At 39.4% G+C, this 19,212-nt stretch overlaps 2 protein-coding genes across 2 annotated transcripts; both read left to right on the forward strand.

Annotated features, from left to right (window-relative positions):
* Positions 1 to 771: 771 nt before the first annotated feature.
* LOC138608381 (sodium-dependent neutral amino acid transporter B(0)AT1-like) lies at positions 772 to 7,724 on the forward strand. The gene is made up of 12 exons (XM_069680960.1): positions 772 to 973; positions 3,742 to 3,882; positions 4,022 to 4,159; positions 4,257 to 4,438; positions 4,528 to 4,638; positions 4,726 to 4,838; positions 4,928 to 5,056; positions 6,255 to 6,411; positions 6,499 to 6,703; positions 6,815 to 6,974; positions 7,189 to 7,351; positions 7,584 to 7,724. Exons 1-12 carry the CDS (start codon positions 775 to 777, stop codon positions 7,722 to 7,724), a joined length of 1,839 nt encoding a protein of 612 aa, XP_069537061.1. The 5' UTR covers positions 772 to 774.
* A 5,018-nt stretch (positions 7,725 to 12,742) lies between these two features.
* Positions 12,743 to 17,606, forward strand: LOC138609433 (sodium-dependent neutral amino acid transporter B(0)AT1-like). Its single transcript, XM_069682077.1, has 13 exons — positions 12,743 to 12,941; positions 13,721 to 13,861; positions 13,997 to 14,134; positions 14,234 to 14,415; positions 14,505 to 14,615; positions 14,698 to 14,810; positions 14,894 to 15,022; positions 15,317 to 15,473; positions 15,553 to 15,757; positions 15,849 to 16,008; positions 16,986 to 17,148; positions 17,332 to 17,488; positions 17,599 to 17,606. Exons 1-13 carry the CDS (start codon positions 12,743 to 12,745, stop codon positions 17,604 to 17,606), a joined length of 1,863 nt encoding a protein of 620 aa, XP_069538178.1.
* The last annotated feature ends 1,606 nt before the right edge of the window (positions 17,607 to 19,212 follow it).

Below are 19,212 nucleotides of genomic sequence, written 5' to 3' on the forward strand. Positions count from 1 at the left end.
TGTAATAAATGAGGCCACGTGGTGAACTTAGAAGACGCTTTAAAAAAAAGGAATAATAAATACAAACATGGACTAAGTTAAGTACATTCCAGCCAAATTAAACTTTGCCTCTTTGTGTTATTGTGCCTGATCATCTGGCAGACTTTTATCCTTTCATGATAAAAGACTCATAAAAGCATCCTGCTGATATACCTGTCAACGTGCCGATATCTTTAATATTGAATGAATGACTTGGAAATTAATCAGTGGGTCCATCAGAAAATGTCATGACATTTTTAATGTGGACTAGGTTCGAAAAATGCAGAATGCAAAGTCTCAAATCATCCAAAGCCTCAGACGTTGCTCCATTAGTTTTTGAAAATATTGTGCCAAATAAATGTTTGTTTTTCCCAAGAGATGCTTTGAAGAATTTACATAAAATTGTTTAAAATGACTGATGATTACAGGGTGAGGTGTTAACTTGCCACTGGAACAAAAGCAGGCATAAGTATGTTTACATAGTGATGGAAAATACAAGGTTACAGTAATGTATCCTGAAATAGACCCAGGAAGCTTCGTGCCCCGAGGTCATTTCAATGTTTATTATGGTTGTTTGATTAAATTGACTGAATGGTAGCATAAAACGTTAGGGCAGAGTACGCACAGGTTAATCTGTTGACAACATCCGATATGGAAGAGATCATAAACTTGTTTGACATTGTCCGGTGCAACAATAAGCTCTCACTTTGGCTATCGAGAACAATAGTGTAACTTCTCAGCTTCGGTGTGTGTGCCATGAGGCTGTTACTTCGTAACCCAGGACTAGATGATAGGATCCTTTCCTATGAGGATCTAAAGAGAATAGAGCAGGAGGAGTCCGAGGACAGGCCCAAGTGGGACAACAAGGCCCAGTACATCCTAACATGTGTGGGCTTCTGCATTGGGATCAGCAATGTGTGGCGATTCCCTTACTTGTGTCAAAGTAATGGAGGAGGTGAGCTCAGATGAAAATGGCACAGGGAGATGTTTTGTTCAAGCTGATAGTTGACTGACAATTGTGGAATGTTTGTTCACATTTTTTCTGTCTTTGAAATATATGTTTCACAGAGAGACTTGTGTTACCTTTAAGACCCTTTATTACGATGCTGAGAGTGAATATCTGAACTGTTAACCTTTATACTCAAACAATTAGCTGTCCTTTGTTCATACATTTGTTTTGTTTTTTCTAAGTTACTGTGTTAAGTGACCCATAGGGGATGAATCAATGTTCTAAAGCTAACGAAACATTTAAAACTAGTAATTTATTTTCAGATATAATGCAAAATACACTTTATGGATGGTAGAAATGGAAAAGATGTACATGAGACTTAGAGCAATCATGTGACTTGACTACAACACAAACATAACAACAAAATATTGCTTTGTGGAGGTTAATAATATTGCACAATGTTGTTTAATAATTATAAATATATATATATATTTTTGACCTTAAAGAATGGACTTTGGCAGATAAAGGGCTTTGTTTTGGGGGATTTCTGTATTATTAAGGTCCTATATTGTAAAGATATTCACATTTTATAGTCATAACATGTAATTACATTACATATACATTACATTTTATGGCTACTAAAACAAGCAAGTCTTCAAGCTATCTTGCTAGCAAGGGCTAAATCATGAAAAACCCTTGCAAGTTTAACCTCAATTAACCTCAATAAAGGTTCCATAGTTGTGAGAATTTACCAAAGAAGTATCATAAGTCAATAGCAAGATAAGAAAGACTGTGGTTATATTATAATTTATACTTCTAGGTATCACTCAGGCCTAAAAAAGCTGTTGTTTATTAAAAAATAATATTAAAAAAACGGATTCCTAAATACCCTTAACAAATTCAAAAACTCATCTTCGATCACATCAGACAAAGCGATGCCTTTGTTCCTACGTCAGAGAGTTTGAAGGAGGCAGGAGATTTTTTTGTCAGAAAACCCAACTTACGCATGTACAGGACAAGATCAACTCAGATGCAATACGTATCGCTTGGTCCACAGGGGTCACCAAAATGGGCAAAAACCAAGAGTTCCTCATAGGCGTAACACAATATACACACATTACCGTTTCAAAGAAAACTTTATGCATTTAGGCCATGTCTACACGTACATGGGTATTATTGAAAACTGAGTTTTTCATTTCACACAAACGCGGTTATAAAAAATCCCTGTCCAGACGAAAACAAAAAAACACAAAAGAAATGCCATTATGAGAATGCTACGCCAACAGGCGGCGATATAACCCGTTCATGCAAAGAAGAAGAATCGCAGCCAATCAAAAGTCAGAAAAAAATCTATCTAGACGCCTTTGTTCCTCAATATACTAAAAGAGTAACATATGTGTGTAAACATGTAAAAAGTCCTGTTGAGCATCACTTTTTAATATCACGTCACATCACGTTTTTGTCACGTCCGTCATTTTGCAAGGAATCTCGCCTCATTAGTGACGCGTCACCATGGAGATAATGGCGCACAGCCTGACGTCACAAGCCAAAAACTCTGATCACCCCGTCTACACGTCTCTGCAGAAACTGAGTTTCTAAAAAATCTTCACCCTGGCTGGAGTTTGAGATCTGTTTTCAAAAACAGTGTTTGTCTGTGGACGAAAGGCCAAAACGCAGAGAAAAGGCTACGTTTAGAAAAATACCCATATACGTGTGGACATGACCTCAGAGGCCCAGCACAGATGTTGCAGGAGCAAGAAAATGACCCCCCAAACTCCCCACACCCAGGCAGAGAGGGAAGGGTACGGCAGCCAACAAGGGCAAACATGCTGCATGGCCTAAAAGCTTTTCATTATTCAAATACTTCAAACTTTTAAATACTATTTACAGACCCAACATAAATCCCATGAGCAAGCAACTGGCAACAGTGGCAACAAAAAACCTCGAGCAGAACCAGACTCTTTGGTTAAAAGCCATCTGACCACTGGCTGCGCCAAGAAAGGGGGGTGGAGATAGTGAAGCTGGGAGGGAGGCGCTGGTACTGGATAAACATACAGTATAGTGGAGAATATCATTTGAAAAAATTGATTTAGGCCGCTGGAAAGACCAGCCTGTGGGAGAAGATATTGCCAGGGAGGGAGAAATTTTGCCAGTCGTCACATTTACCCAGCATTCCCCTCTGAGTCCCACCCAAAGACTGTATAAAAAGAAGGATGACATGACAGCTCCCTAAAAGTGAAGCCAAAATATTGACAGCGCCCTGCAGTATAGGTCATAAAGCCCGCCTCAGATGGGACATGAGTCAAACTATAAAATCAAAATACACGCCAAATAAATTTTTCTCAAACATGGTTTCTGTCATTATAGTTTATTTTTAATTAGGTATTCGATGCTGTCAAAAGGCTTCTGCAGCCGATCTGTTCCAGATTAGCAGAGCAGAGGACGAACAGCGAGAGGAAACATAACTAAAATAAGTATTACAGTCATTGAAGTTTCATATCCATGAACGTTAACCTCAGACCAACACTGAGAAGCTGTTCTGTTCTGTTCCATTCTAAATGACGTCGCAAGATGGCAGCGCTTATCACAGGGGCTATTTTGGCATCAATTCCATACAGTGAGAGCAGATGGAGACACATCGTCCATCTATATATACAGTCATTAGTCCCACCCCTGCCCTGGGACTGACAACTTTAAACCCCTCCGGTGGTCTGACGCACCACCGGGGAGGGTTGAAGGGATGCTGAATCATGCTGTTGTTCATTAATTTTCAGGTGCATTCATGATTCTCTACTTGATCCTGCTGGTGCTGGAAGGAATGCCTCTCCTGCTGATGGAGTTCGTCATAGGCCAGCGTCTCAGAAAAGGCAGTGTGGGAGCGTGGAGGGCAATCAACCCTTATTTGACTGGTATTGGTAAGCAGAATAGGCTGTAGAAAACTTTGCCCAAAGCAGAGGCTATAATAAACCATTTGCACCATAGCAAGACAAAGCTGTAAATACATACCTGGCCACCTATGAGTTTAAAATCTGTTAATGTTTCTTTCTTACACAGGTATAGGCTCTATGCTGGTGTCGTTATTGATTGTACTGTACTACAACACAATAATAGCCTGGATCTTGTGGTATCTCTTCAATTCCTTTCAAAGCCCGCTGCCTTGGTCCCAGTGCCCTCTCAATGACAATGGGACAGGTATTTGACAATACACAGAGATACTGAAGCACATTAAGCAATAAAAACAGGATTCATTAATAAGACATTGACAGAGGCCTGTTTCTTGCCCCTCCAGGCTTTGTATCAGAGTGTCAACGGAGCTCAACTATGGATTACTACTTTTACAGAGTGACTCTGAATAGTTCAGCCTCTATAGCTGAATCTGGTGGAATTCAATGGCCCATAGTCGTCTGCCTGCTTGCTGCCTGGACAGTCATCTGTATCTGTTACATACGGGGGATCAGCACCTCAGGCAAGGTTCGTCAACTTTTAGTCAAACGACTTTCGTTCCTGACTGACCACTGTAAAAACTATTTTATGTTTTACTTTTCTTGTCCCAACCTCAGGCAGTGTACGTCACAGCCATCCTGCCTTACATAGTGCTCCTAATCTTCCTGATCCGAGGACTGACTCTTAAAGGTGCCTGGAGTGGAATAAAGCACCTCTTTATTCCAGATGTATGTTTGAAATCTCTATCTTGAAAAAAGTCAATTATATTTCTCACTAAACAAAGACACATCACAATGAATTCCTCTTTCTTTCAGGTCAGTAAGTTGACTGAACCAACCACTTGGCTAAATGCAGGTGCCCAAGTGTTTTATGCCTTTGGTTTGGGATGGGGAGGCCTCATCTCTTTCTCAAGCTATAACCCTGTTCAGTAAGAGCCATTCAAAAAGACCTGTTGTGTTTTATAAAGAAGCAGCTGTTAGCCATGGAGTGTCCTTAACTATCTTTTTTTTTTTTTAGCAACAACTGCATGAAAGATGCTGTGATGCTTACGGCCGTAACTGGCTTCACTTCAATCTATGCGGCCACAGTCACCTACACCATCATTGGCTTCAGGGCAACTGAGAATTACGACAACTGCATAAGCAAGTGAGTAGTCACGAAGTATGGGTTTCATTAATTTTTGAGCCCAGCAGTGCATATTAAAGCCACATTCTGCACTTGGAAGTGAATAGAAAGGGGTACTAAATCCATCCCACCATCCATCCATTTTCTGCTCTTTGGTTGCTGTGGCAGCAGGCTAAGCCAAAGTCCTAGGTCTTTCTCAAACTCCAACCAGTTAGATGTGTGCCAAAAACCTCCAAAGATAGGCTCAACTATTTTTGATGTTAAGGAGCCGCTGCTCTACTCCAAGCCACCTGTGGGCGTCACTCTTTACACTAAATGTAAGGATGATCTGCAGGGCTACCATACACAAGATGCTTTTGTTGGCCTTTTGTACCCATTGCTTCGGTCACTACAAAATGCTGATGACCATCGATGAGAGTTGAAGCATATAGACTGCATCAACTGGTAAATCAAAAGCTTTGCCTAGCAGCTTAAGTGCCTCTTCATTACACAGTATGCTACAATGTCCAAGTTACAGCCCCGATTACCAAGTACTCTTACTCATGAACAAAACCCTGATAAACTTAAAGAGCTTCCCCTGGGGTCTCTTATTTTGGACACCAATGTACTTCCAACCCAGTAGAAGTAATTCACCATTTTTGGGTAGAAAACCATGGACTCAGACTCACAATTATTGACTCTCATCCCAAAAGAGAACAGTGACAGAGGCATTTCTAATGTCCCAGACACTCTCATCCTGTGTTTGAGATCCTTTCTATTAATTAGTGACAACGGGCTACCCTGGCAGAGTCCAACGCTTAAATGTTTCACGGACGCACCTGGAGCTCACCTTTCCTGTCTCTCTTCTGCCTGTCATTGTCTGAAATAAAGGAAAAATGGCCAACATCATACTTAACAGAAAACATGACTTTCTAACAAGAATACACTCAAAATTCCCACTCCCGGGTATATAAATATGACCTTTGTACCCCATACTCCTACAGTACTCTGAACAGGGTTCCCCAGAGGACATGGTGATAAGCCTTATCCAGTTTTATTAAAAAACGATTGTAGACTGGACTAAACTCCCATTGCCCCCCAGTTCTATCCATGGAGGAATAGAACACATTTTTTTCTCAATATTTCATTTACATTTTCTCTTGGATTGTCTTTTTTTTTTTACTACTGTTCATTTGTTTTTTTACACTCATCATTAATCAGTGACATTTTGTGCTCCCAGTAACATCCTGACATTATTGAATGCATTTGACCTTCCTGAAGACAGCATCACTACGAGTAACTATGAGGCAGCCTATAATCATCTCAACAGCTCCTCTCCTGATATTGTTCTTGGATTGGACATCAAATCCTGTGACATGCAGAGACTTCTCAATGAGGTGAGTACATTGATGAATATCTATTACATTCTATGTTGTTGTTTTTCTTGGATTTACACTAGAACAAATGTTTGTGTGTCTGTGCAGGGAGTGGAGGGAACAGGTCTGGCCTTCATTGTGTTTACAGAAGCCATCACCAAGATGCCTGGTTCCCCAGCCTGGTCGGTCCTCTTCTTCATGATGCTTCTCTGCTTGGGAATCTCAAGCCTATTTGGAAGCTTTGAAGGAGTGGTGGTCCCACTGAGAGACCTAAATATGTTTCCTAAAAAATGGCCCCAAGAAGCACTAACAGGTATTCTCTTTTGAACATATCGACACATTAGTTTTGCAACCCAAGGTGAATTGATTAGCAGATTTCTGCTATAACACACATTGTTTTTTTGTGTGTGTGCGTGTGTTTCAGGGGCTACATGTTTTGTGGCCTTCATCATCTCCCTCCTGTTTGCACAGCATTCAGGGATTTATTGGGTAACTCTCTTTGACAACTTTGCTGGATCCGTTCCACTTCTGATCATTGGAGTATTTGAGTTGATAGCTGTTGTTTACCTCTACGGCATAGACAGGTGTGTCTCACGTATTTACTTAACATGGTATTGTATGATATTGCACATTTTTACACAGTTCTATTAATAATGATGATACATATGCATTGTAACTCTAGTCTGTCTTTTATTTGCTGCTGCTATCTTGACTAGAACGGCCATGTAAACTAGATTGTACAGTAAGATACAGTTATTCTTAATATTGTAACCTACTTAAAACCCTCTTGTGTGGCAGGTTCAACAAGGACATAGAGTTCATGATCGGGTATAAGCCCAACATCTTCTGGCAGGTTTCATGGAGGATCACCAGTCCTCTCATCATCCTGTTTATTTTAATCTTCTACCTGGTTACCCTCGGCCAAAAAGAACTCACTTATTTAGTTTGGGATCCCAACTCTGTAAGTACACAAGCTCTTTGATCAGCTATCACATCATCCCAAGCAGTGCTTTAGGTTGGCTTTTCTTTAAAGTTCTCTTGGTGCAAAATGTGCAAAAACAATGTTATGCATTTCTAGGCAGTTGTTGTTTTTCTATAATACAGCAATTTATCAACAACTTGTCAGTAGATAAATATAATTCAGCCATTGGACAACCATTGCAACAGTAATCAAAACGTTTTGTGATTTACAGGACGAGTTCCCATCTCTGGCATCAGTACCGTACCCGTCCTGGATAAATGTGATCATCTTTATTTTGGCAGGAATCCCCAGTCTTGCAATGCCTGCATATGCATTATATAGGCTGGCCTTTGTTTACTGCAGAAAAAAGTAGTATTTTAGTATTGCGCATATTTTTAAAGCATTATATACATTTTTATCTATGCATACTGCTGACATTTTGTGAAAATATGTTGCTACTTTATCAAGTGACAATATAGCATGCTGCTTTCCATCCATCCAGGTTTTTCCATGTTTATCCTTGCTGTCGCAATTATTTCTACCTCTGTGAATTCTGATTTTGCCCGTATAACTTTAAAATACCTGACTTATGAAATGCACAACGATAACGTTTTACCAATATCTGACAATGTCTTGAAGGTAAACAAAAAAGCAAATGAGAATTTTTCTAATGAAAACGTCAGACATGTAGGCATTGCCTGGAGCTGGGCTATGACAGAAGGAACTGTCTACAACTTGGAAAACTTGCATAAAGAATGAGGACTACTCAAATACACAAGTACGATGAAGCAATGAATCAGTTGGCCTTGAGCAGTAATAGTTATTTTCTTTTATTATAAATATTCTGTATATTTTATTATAAAAATGTTATTATTTTTATTACTATTTTTTGGGCTTTTTTTAGTCATTTTTAGTCATTTTATTTGAGAAGGTGTAAAGCAGCACAATGGCCAAGAGAGGGAAACCTCACACTGACAGATCAGAGATATGTAGAAAGGTCAATGAACTGGTTGAACAAAGCACAACAATCTAAGGACAGAAGGATCTTTGACAGCAAATTTTAAGGTGATTTAGCTTAAAAAATATCAACTGATCACTACTACTGGAATAATAAATCCCTTATTTTCTCATCCACCTATTGTATTTTGTCATCTGTTGCGTTATCGTTCAGTCAGTCAAACTCATTCCATTACTTCGTGGATTGAACAACTTTCCACAGTAAAAATACAATATGCAATAAAAGTCAGTTACCCTTGTAATAAGTTACTTTTATAACAAATCATACCTTCTTTATGCTTTCAAGTACTTTTCATCTGAATTGAACTTTGCCTCTCAGTCATTTGGTGCACGTCATAAACTGCCACACTGTTATGCTTTAATGATTAACAAAAATAAGGAAACAAAAAGAAAACTACACAATAAACCGGTCCATTTGTTGTTGTGTCCAATGAATGAATCCTACTGGATTCTTGTAACATCTTTTTCGGATCAGTTGGTAAAGCTTGGTACATGCTTAAGATGCAATTGTTTGGCCTTTAGGCTCAATGGTGTCATCAGTGAAGTCAAAATCAGTAAGTGATATTAGATATCGACTAGACATGAAGCTCACAATAACAAAGTCTCATATGAACCAGTGTCTCAGACACCAGTGACATTTTAGGGTTGTGTTACCAGCAGTTGCTCTCATGATCAAAAACAATCCACATTACACAAGGGGATTGCAGGCAGCTACTCATTCTAAAGTTATCTATGCAAAATATTATTCACAGCCATAAAAAAATGTGAGTGTGAAAAACGTGTGTATTGAATAACAGCCAATAAATTACAGTGTAGTTATTTATAAGTAGTGGATGTCAGTTTGTCCTCCTGTTCCTCCAGTCATACTCCACCTTCTCCACTGAGAGTCCTCAGCATTTCCCTCTTTTCCATATCCATACACCTGTTACCACTTCTAATCAGTCCATACATCTCTCACATTCCTCGCTCACTTGTCCCTACATCCTTCATCAGCCTCCCTCCATACCAATCCATTTTATTTGTTTTCCTGCCACTTTATGCTAGTTTCCATGTGCTTTCTTGCTGTCTTACTATGTGTTTTCCCTTGGAGTTTTTGTCACTGAAACCTTGACCTACCTTCCTACCAACCTGTTACTGCTCTGCCTGATTGCAACCCTGCCAGTATTTTGGATTGGATTAAATCTATTTCAAACATATAAAAAAAAGCAAGAAGGTCATACAGAAAACAACAATTACAAAAATAGAAAGCATAACGCAGTATCAGATTGTCAAACGCTTGATGACTCTGTATACACATCCGAAAAAGAGTGGGAAGAAGTACACACTTATTTAATCCTAAGTCATTTTTAAATCATTTTCCAGCTTCCTTATATAGAAACTTCAATAATTATTCACTTAAACTTACCTATATTTATAGTTTTAATACAAATGTATTACTAATATGTTCATATCAAATATATCATTTCATTTTTTACATACTTATTTACTGTAACCAAAAATATGAACTCACTATTGATATAAAAGTATATAAATAACAAACCAAATAAATAAACAGTAAACACCCGGTTATAATCAAACACCTTCTTCCCTGTACCTTTTTGGACTGGTTTGGACATCTCTTGAGCTCATCATTCAAACTGCGCCATGGCTTCACCCCACAGACAGGAATACAAAAACTTTTCTTGGTTGTGCGCACTCTAACATTTTTAAAGTTAAATGATCCCCTTAAATTATCACTTCCTTCTCTTTCAGTGAACATTTTTTGAATAGGTAGGTGCTTATTTTTTGCTTTGTACAAATAATTTGTGCAGTTTGAAATTTCACCATATCTGCAAATTTTAATATTTCTAACTGTAAGAATAATGAGTTTGTATGATGCCGATACCCAGCATGAACTATGCGTATTGCTCTTTTTTGTAGAATAAACAGTGACTGTATTGAACTTTTGTAATTATTGCCCCAAACCTCTGCACAGTAACTAAATAAGGTGAAATCAGTGAACAGTAAAGAATGTGGAGGGGTTTTTGATCTAGAACCTGCTTTGCTTTGTTTAATATTGCGAGGCTTCTTGTCACTTTGGAATGTACATATTTTACTTGGGTTTTTTAAATTTTCATATTTCTGATGTGATCACCGCTAGTTAGTGCTGCAAATCATCACAAGAACAAAATATATATTTGTGTACTCAGCAAACAAAACAAGTTTCAATATTTTTGATATATTGCAAATGTCATTGAATAATTTAGGCCCCAACACTGACCCCTGGGTGACACCACAAGTGATGTCCAAACATGAAGAGCAACAATCTCCAAACTTCACTAACTGTTGCCTGTTGCTTAAGTCACTCTTAATCCAGTTTAAAACTATACCCCTGATGTCATAACGTTCCAGTATATTTATTAATATGTCGTGCCAGTACTTTCTTATGTAAATTAATCATTGACTTTCAGCGGTCTACCTGTGTCCATCTGCATTTGGGTCCCTTCCCTGCAAACCTTCACAGAATGACGTGGCCATCCATGGACCCAGATGATGAAATGTTTTCTGTGTTGTACAGGATGTCACTTGTATATCTATGTATGGCTGGAAATATGCCTTCAGTAGTAAAGATAGGGTGAAAACCCAAATCACTGGCTTGGTAGGAAGTGTCTTCCATCAGCTGTGCTGTAGCAGTCCTCTGTGCCTTAGCTGCATTCCTGCTTACCTGGTTCCTTAGCCATGAACCAGGAACCTGGTTCCTTAGCTGGTTCCTTAGCCTGAAGAGTTTCCCAACTCTGGTGCTGGTCCCAAGAGCGATTCCACCTCAATCACTTGCCCCAGAGCCCCACTTCTGTCATCCAGAACCCTATTGCCTCTGTCAATGACAAGAGTGGTTGTCTACCTTGTAACAGCCAATCATTGCCCATTGCCCATTTGGTCAAACTCCAGGTGTCCCTCAGAGCTGTTCTGCTTGTTTGGTCCAACTGATGTCTGTGTCCAAGAGTGGCTCCACCCATCTCGTCAACCTGTTGCCTGTCGAACTAATGCCTCCCTCCTTACCTCTGCTATTACCCAAGGCCTTCTGCCTGGGGGTTCCTTTTCTGCCTCTGTCCTATCCCCAAGGCCACCTGCCTAAGAACTGATACGCAGACTGTCTGATTGTGGTCTCTTGGTCTGCCTCTGTCCAGTCTCTTAGCAATCTGCCTGGGGTTTCCAGCTCTGCCCCTGTCCAGTCCCCAGACTGACCGTCTGAGATACCCAGCTTCATTCTGAAGATCCTATGCCACTTGCCCCTGCCCTTTTCCAGACTCCTTTTACTCTGCAACAGTATATGGTTCCTGAGTTTCCCCTGGTCCTAAGCTGCAGCAGTCCGCTATGTCTCTGCAGCTGTATTTCACTGAGCCTGAGCTGCAGGAGACTTCAGTTTCCATGCTGCAGCAGCATGGCACCAAAAGCTCACGTGTCAACCCTAACCCTCCTTAGCCCATGCCTCATGCCATGCCCTCCACCGGTCCGCCTACCCTGAACCCTGCCTTGAGCTTTAGCCAGATCATCAGTTATGCCTTGGCCCAGGTACAGCCTCCTGCGCCTTACAACAAAGCGCCGTACACATATTTATTAGGGAATATTAAGCATGCCAATAAATTTAATAATATATTTAACACAAGGACACTCATCAAGGTAAGGCCTCAAGATAAGATAATAAAGCAGGACCCAGCCAAGGGCTCTTATCAGTTAAGTTAATATTGTGTTTCTGTGTTGAATCCAAAACAAAGCCACAAATGAGTTGCTTTAAACTGTTAGGTTAAAGTAAGACAGGAACTTTTGGAGGGCCCAAAAACCCTTTGCCCAGGTTTTCATCTAGCCTTGGTAAGCTGCAACACATGTAAAACTAGAACACATTATGTCCTTCTCAAGGTAAAAAAACAGCATGACACGTGATCTCCATTCATAATTTTATTTAAGCAATAACTCTGAGCAGAGCCTCAGTGCCATCGTCAATGACAGCACTGCATTGCACTATGCCATTGTTATCTGCTTCATTATCAGCCTCAGGGACACACAAATACGACTACTGCATGAGACAGCTGGTTTCAAAATGGGTAAAAGGTGAGTTACTCCCTGGACCAGTAGATTCAATCCTATAACTTTTTGCTGTGAGGGGACAGTGCCTACTATCATGCGTTTGTTTAATATGTAAAATGTTTGATTTAATTGAAAGGCTGAATTGTTGTATGAAAACATAATGCAGAGTATGCACTGGCTAATCTTTTTGTTGCACCAGATAAAGAAAAGGATCATAAACTGGTTTAGACATTGCCGGGTATATAAACTAAGCCCTCACTTTGGCTTTAGAGAACGATAGTGTAACATCTCTGATTCAGTTGGGGCACCATGCGGCTTGTACTTCCTAACCCAGGACTGGATGATAGGATCCCAAACTATGAGGATCTAAAGAGAATGGACAAGGAGGAATCAGGGGACAGGCCAAAGTGGGATAACAAAGCCCAGTACATCCTTACCTGTGTGGGCTTCTGCGTTGGGATTGGCAATGTGTGGCGATTCCCTTACTTGTGTCAAAGTCATGGAGGAGGTAAGCTCACGTGAAAAGGATAAAGGAATATTTTATTATCAAGCTGTGTTAGGACTGTCAGATGTAGTGTTTTGGGATCCAGGACTACCCTACCCGGATTGACTTGAAAGAGTGTAGCAGAATTAGCATAAAAAGACAAGGGATGATATTGGTTAACTAAACCGTGAAGCTTTCATTAAAAAAAAAATCACCTGTCATTTGTGCACAAATCTTATCAAAAGTGGTTGTCTTAAGTGAGTCACATGCATTTGAAATACTGTAAACCTGAGTCACCTGGAATAAGACACTCTGTAAAGGCTTATCTACTGGCTATTATGTAATGGTAATTTTTTAACTCAATATTCAAGCTCTTAAGTTAAGAATGATAGAAATGTACAAGATTTCCACGTGCAGGGCTTCAAAACAATTGCCAGAATTTATCAGGAAGGTTTCATAATACAAAATATAACTATATAATTTACATAGTGCCATTGCCTGAATTCACATAGCAGGGGAGCTCTCTAGGGGGATTAGGTAGGCAAGCAAGAAGCAAAGAACCCACCAAGCCTCCACCAGGGGGAAAACACAACAGAGAAGGCAGGCAGGCATAGAAGGAGGGGTCATTACAAGGTTTATTTATTATAGTACCTATTGTTCACATGCAGGGACACGTGAAACCACTTTACTTGACAGATTAAACATTGATTTGCTTGAAAAACATTTTCATTTTAGGCTTTTGATTTTCATAAATGCAACGATATACATGTGTATAATTGTGCTTCAAATCATCCATACTCCAGGTGCTTTTTTGTTTCCCTACTTGATCCTGCTGGTGCTGGAAGGAATGCCTCTCCTGCTACTAGAGTTTGCGATTGGCCAGCGTTTGAGAAAAGGCAGTGTGGGAGTTTGGAGGGCGATCAACCCTTATCTGACTGGTATTGGTAAGTAAATTAGGCTTTAGAACAATTTGCCTATAGCAGAGGGTTAAAAACAATAGCGAGCAGTACAGCTTAATACAACTTAATATCTGGCTCCCGTGAGAGTGATATCAGTCAATGATTCTTTGTCTTACACAGGTATAGGCTCCATGCTGGTGTCGTTATTGATTGGACTTTATTACAACACATTAATAGCCTGGATCATGTGGTATTTCTTCAATTCCTTTCAAAGCCCGCTGCCTTGGTCACAGTGTCCTCTCAATGAAAATGGGACAGGTATTTGACAATACACAGAGAGATACTGAAGCACATTAAGCACTAAAAACAGGATTCATGAATAAGACATTGACAGAGGCCTGTTTCTTGCCCCTCCAGGCTTTGTATCAGAGTGTCAACGGAGCTCAACTGTGGATTACTACTTTTACAGAGTGACTCTGAATAGTTCAACCTCTATAGCTGAATCTGGTGGAATGCACTGGCCGATGGTAGTCTGTCTGGTCGCTGCCTGGACAGTCATCTGTATCTGTTACATACGGGGGATCAGCACCTCAGGCAAGGTTCGTCAACTTTCAGTCAAACAACTTTCATTCCTGACTGACCACTGTTGAAATTATTTAATGTTTTACTTTTCTTGTCCTGACCTCAGGCAGTGTACGTCACAGCCATCCTGCCTTACATAGTGCTGGCCATCTTCCTGATCCGAGGGCTGACCCTTAAAGGCGCCATGAGTGGAATAAAGCACCTTTTCACACCTGATGTATGTCTCTATAAAAAAATAGCCAATTATATATATCTTAAAAACCATAAGACGCATACAAATGTATACCTCACTCTTGCAGCTTGCTAAGTTGACTGAACCAACAACTTGGCTGGATGCAGGTGCCCAAGTGTTTTATGCCTTTAGCTTGGCATGGGGAGGCCTCATCTCCTTTTCCAGCTATAACCCTATTCAGTAAGAGAAATTTACAAAACATTTAAAAGATAGAATGCTAAGCCATGCTGTGTCCTGACTTCATTTTTATTTATTTTCCTAAGCAACAACTGCATGCAAGATGCTGTGATCCTGACGGCCGTGACTGGCTTCACCTCAGTCTATGCGGCCACAGTCACCTACACCATCATAGGATTCAGAGCCACAGAGAAATATGACAACTGTATCATCGAGTGAGTGGATCTGGGTGTTGATATTTTTCAAGTCCTAAATTTACATTCAACCTTACTTTGCATTTTTAGAGCATTTTAAAGGTGCAATCTACAATGGAAGTGTAGCCTAAGTCCAAACTTTAAAACACAGGTTTGGAGAAATCTTTTAAGGGAAATAATATTTATGATACTTTAAATTATGTTCAATTTATTTTTACATACCTCAAATTTATATTGTGAATAAATGTATTTTTTGACTCCAATAATGTAAGTAGTGATATTAATGTTTCTTTATACTCACATGTTTCTCCCTAGTAACATCATGACGTTATCAAATGCATTTGACCTTCCTGAAGACAGCATCACTACGAGCAACTACGAGGCAGCCTTTAATCACTTCAACAGCTCCTATCCTGATATTGTTCCTGGATTAGGAATCAAAACATGTAACATGAAAAAACTTCTCAGTGAGGTGAGTACATTGATGAAGATCTATCCTATTCCTAAGTTATTACTGCTTAATGCAATTTGTCTATTGAATTTTATTGCAGGGAGTGGAGGGAACAGGTCTGGCCTTCATTGTGTTTACAGAAGCCATCACTAAGATGCCTGGTTCCCCAGCCTGGTCTGTCCTCTTTTTCGTCATGCTTTTCTGCTTGGGAATCTCAAGCTTGTTTGGCAACATAGAGGGAGTGGTGGTCCCACTTAAAGACCTGAAACTCTTACCCAAAAAATGGCCCCAAGAAGCACTAACTGGTATTATGTTTTTGTAGTTAAAATACTCTATGCATTGGCTTTTTTGTTTAAACACAAATTGACCTTTTTTGTGTGTGTTTGTGTGTTTCAGGAGTTACATGTTTTGTCGCTTTCATCATCTCCCTCCTGTTTGCGCAGCATTCAGGGATTTATTGGGTAACTCTCTTTGATAACTTTGCTGGATCTGTTCCACTTCTGACCACTGGATTGTTTGAGATGATAGCTGTTGTTTATATCTACGGCGTAGACAGGTGTGTAAAAATAATGTATTTGCCCTGATAATATATTAACCCTGCTCACACTGTCGCGATTCCACTCCACATTAACAACCTGCTCACTATACATTATCCCACTTATTACATGGCTTTTTACTTACAAAATCAATTATTTTACACAAAATATTAATTTGGAAATTATTCTAATTTTAAAATGATTATCTTTCCTTATTCTGTTTAAAAATGTCTGTCACACAAACAGTGACATCTGTGTCCATAACGGTTAATGGTTAACTCTGTAGCCTTCTTAAAATGAGCTGACCAAGCTAATATTAGTCACATTAAAATGAGCTAACCAAGCCAATATTAGTCACATTAAAATGAGCTAACCTAGCTGTTTTTACTCACATTAAAATAAGATAACCTAGCTGTTTTTACTCACATTGAAATGAGCTAAGCTAGCTGTTTTTGCTTACATTAAATTGAGCTAAGCTAGCTGTTTTTACTTACATTAAAATGAACTAAGCTAGCTGTTTTTACTTACATTAAAATGAACTAAGCTAGCTGTTTTTACTCACATTAAAATGGAAATTTCTTCTGATGTGAAATAAAAGTGTTGACGGGACAGCAGGAATCAGTGCAGCATCTGATTGAGGTTTTCTGTCTCGACACTGTCACTCTGTTGAAATGTTCTTTTCCATTCACCATCTTTAAACAAAGCCACATCCCTAGCAATGGTCTGTTCTTCATAACAAAGGTCTGTTATCGAGAAAGATCAGACCTTGGAATGTTGTAATTAACCAATCAGAATCAAGTATTTAACACAGCCGTGTAATAAGATATTTTAAAACATGTATGTGTGTAATTATTGGCATGTTATTCATTTTATGTTATTTACCTTTAATCTCTGTCTTCTACAGGAGTCAAGATGTTCCTTTGAAATGGATAAAAAGTACTTTACTCGTACTATGAGTTATACTGTATGATCTAAATAAAACCCTCTTGTGTGGCAGGTTCAACGAGGACATAGAGTTCATGATCGGATATAAGCCTAACATCTTCTGGCAGGTTTCCTGGAGGCTCACCAGTCCTTTGATTGTTGTGGTTATTTTAGTTTTCTACCTGGTTACCCAAGGACAAGAAGAGCTCACCTATTTAGTCTGGGATCCCAACTCTGTAAGTTCACAAGCCCATGAATGTAATCTGGATTTATCAGTTCAGAGTCAGCTGTCATTATTTGTGCCTCTTTTTCTAATCAGACCTCTTTGTAAAATACAAATTTGTAATATAGCAAACTTTAAATGCTAAATGTTAATAGTACAGTAGTAATGATATATTATACTGTCTTTTGGTTTGCAGGAGGAGTTCCCATCTCTGGCATCAGTACCATACCCTTCCTGGATCAATGCTGTTATTGTTCTTTTGGCAGGAATCCCCAGTCTGGCAGCGCCTCTGTTTGCATTATGTTGGCTGGTCTTTGTGAGCTGCAAGAAAAAAGTGGAAGTTAGGGGGAAAGGTGATAAAAAGACATTGGAATTAACAAATGCATAATAATGCTAGATTAATTTAGGTTAGTTGTCATCTCCTATCAAAAATGTGTTTTTTATTATGTCCAATTCTCCTAAGATATCTGACCTTAACAATTCTGATTTGCATCTATGGCCCCTTTTAGCCTGTTCAAGGTTGGACCTCTGTTACACCTCCCCATCAGTGTAAAAGTCCCGGAGGGGGACTGGTGCAGCAGAGGTTGTAACAGAAGTGTAAGAGAGTAGAAACAAGTAAAAAGTAACAGCGTGTGTTTACATGTGTGTGTGTTTACATGTCTCGCCTCTTTACACGTAACTCTATAAAATCACACACTGCGACAAATATGACTGTTGTATGGTACAGTGTAAAACTTAAGGTGGTGTAACAGCGGAGTTTAATTCAGCACTGGTGTGGAATCTCTGTGTAAGAAGGGCTTGTGCTCGTCACTCTGGGAGAGGTAGATTTTGTACGTGCAAAAAATCGAGTGGGCAAACTTCTCAGCACAGAGAGCGGTAGTTAGCATTAGCATCGGAAAAGTTTTGATTGCAAACATGGTGGAGTGTGGAGTTTGGGGAATTTAACGAGATCCTTAAGCCTCCTCGCGTGTCTACAAAGACTAAACACTGTAACATTGTTGCCGATATTAAAGTAGTCAGCAACTTTGCCTCTGTTACAAGCTAACAAGCTAACAAACTGCATAAACAAAGCTATTAAGTACATACCAGCATTTTAAAAATGTATGGATGAATCTCCATGTTTAATGCATCCTATTTGAATGTGCATTGCTCTTTCCCACACAAGAATTAAAAATGTGCTTCCAGCCCCCTTTTTACATTTTTTTATTTATTTATTTTTTTTTACAGTAATTATTGCAAAGTTTGTTTGTTTTTTTCATATCTAAATGTTTGTCTGGGGGAGGGGACTTAAAATGACTCCCAAATGTACAAAATTGAATATTATTGATGCACATATTTCTGTTCATGCTTTGTGCATTTTCATGGCTTACCTATGATATAGCTGTACAGTATTTTTCATGCTACTGACAAAGACATAATAAATTTCATAAATTGTATTGGCAGATTTTCAAATCTCCTTTTTAAAAGGGTTGTACGACTGTAACCATGCATTACTAACTAGAGAGGCCAGATAAACAAAATAAAACCCTCTTGTGTGGCAGGTTGTGGTAGAGTCGGTCCTCTTTCAATTGGAAGGTTGGTGGTTCGATCCCCAGCTCCCTCAGTCTACATGTCGAAGTGTCCTTGGGCAAGACACTGAACTCCAAATTGCTGGATGTAAATGACAGTTGGGCAATTTACATAGCCTCTGCCATCAGGTATGACTGTGTGTATGAATGGGTGAACATAACATGTCTTGTAAAAGCAGTTTTGAGTGGTCGGAAGACTAGAAAAGTGCTACATAAGTACAGTCCATTTACCATTTAGTGTCAACTGTCACTCTAAATGTCTATTTTTCCTTTCAGTTATCAGGCCCATCTAAAATAACAGTTTGCTTCACTCCAGGGCCTGTGGCTTAAACGGGCCTCATCAGATCTAGAATCTGTTGGAGGTTGGCGGAAAAAAAACATCTGATAGGATGAGATTTCTGAGTTTCATCAGAGAGCAGCTGTTTTTAACTCATTGTCTCATTGGAAACTACGTATTCCAAAGACTCCAGGTTGGACAAGAACATGCTATTCCACGCTTTAACCTGTAG

Source organism: Semicossyphus pulcher, unplaced genomic scaffold (genome assembly GCF_022749685.1).
Source record: "Semicossyphus pulcher isolate SPU_LCO1_2020_fin unplaced genomic scaffold, fSemPul1.0.p SCAF_5, whole genome shotgun sequence".
NCBI classification, from domain to species: Eukaryota; Metazoa; Chordata; class Actinopteri; order Labriformes; family Labridae; genus Semicossyphus; species Semicossyphus pulcher.

Excerpts from the sequence above, each read along its gene's own strand:
- LOC138608381 (XM_069680960.1), top strand. The coding sequence starts at position 775 with ATGAGGCTGTTACTTCGTAACCCAGGACTAGATGATAGGATCCTTTCC. Across the intron at positions 5,057-6,254 it reads TACGACAACTGCATAAGCAA|TAACATCCTGACATTATTGA; the intron begins GTGAGTAGTCAC and ends TTGTGCTCCCAG. Across the intron at positions 7,352-7,583 it reads TAGTTTGGGATCCCAACTCT|GACGAGTTCCCATCTCTGGC; the intron begins GTAAGTACACAA and ends TGTGATTTACAG.
- LOC138609433 (XM_069682077.1), top strand. The coding sequence starts at position 12,743 with ATGCGGCTTGTACTTCCTAACCCAGGACTGGATGATAGGATCCCAAAC. Across the intron at positions 15,758-15,848 it reads GCCCCAAGAAGCACTAACTG|GAGTTACATGTTTTGTCGCT; the intron begins GTATTATGTTTT and ends TGTGTGTTTCAG. Across the intron at positions 17,149-17,331 it reads TAGTCTGGGATCCCAACTCT|GAGGAGTTCCCATCTCTGGC; the intron begins GTAAGTTCACAA and ends TTTGGTTTGCAG.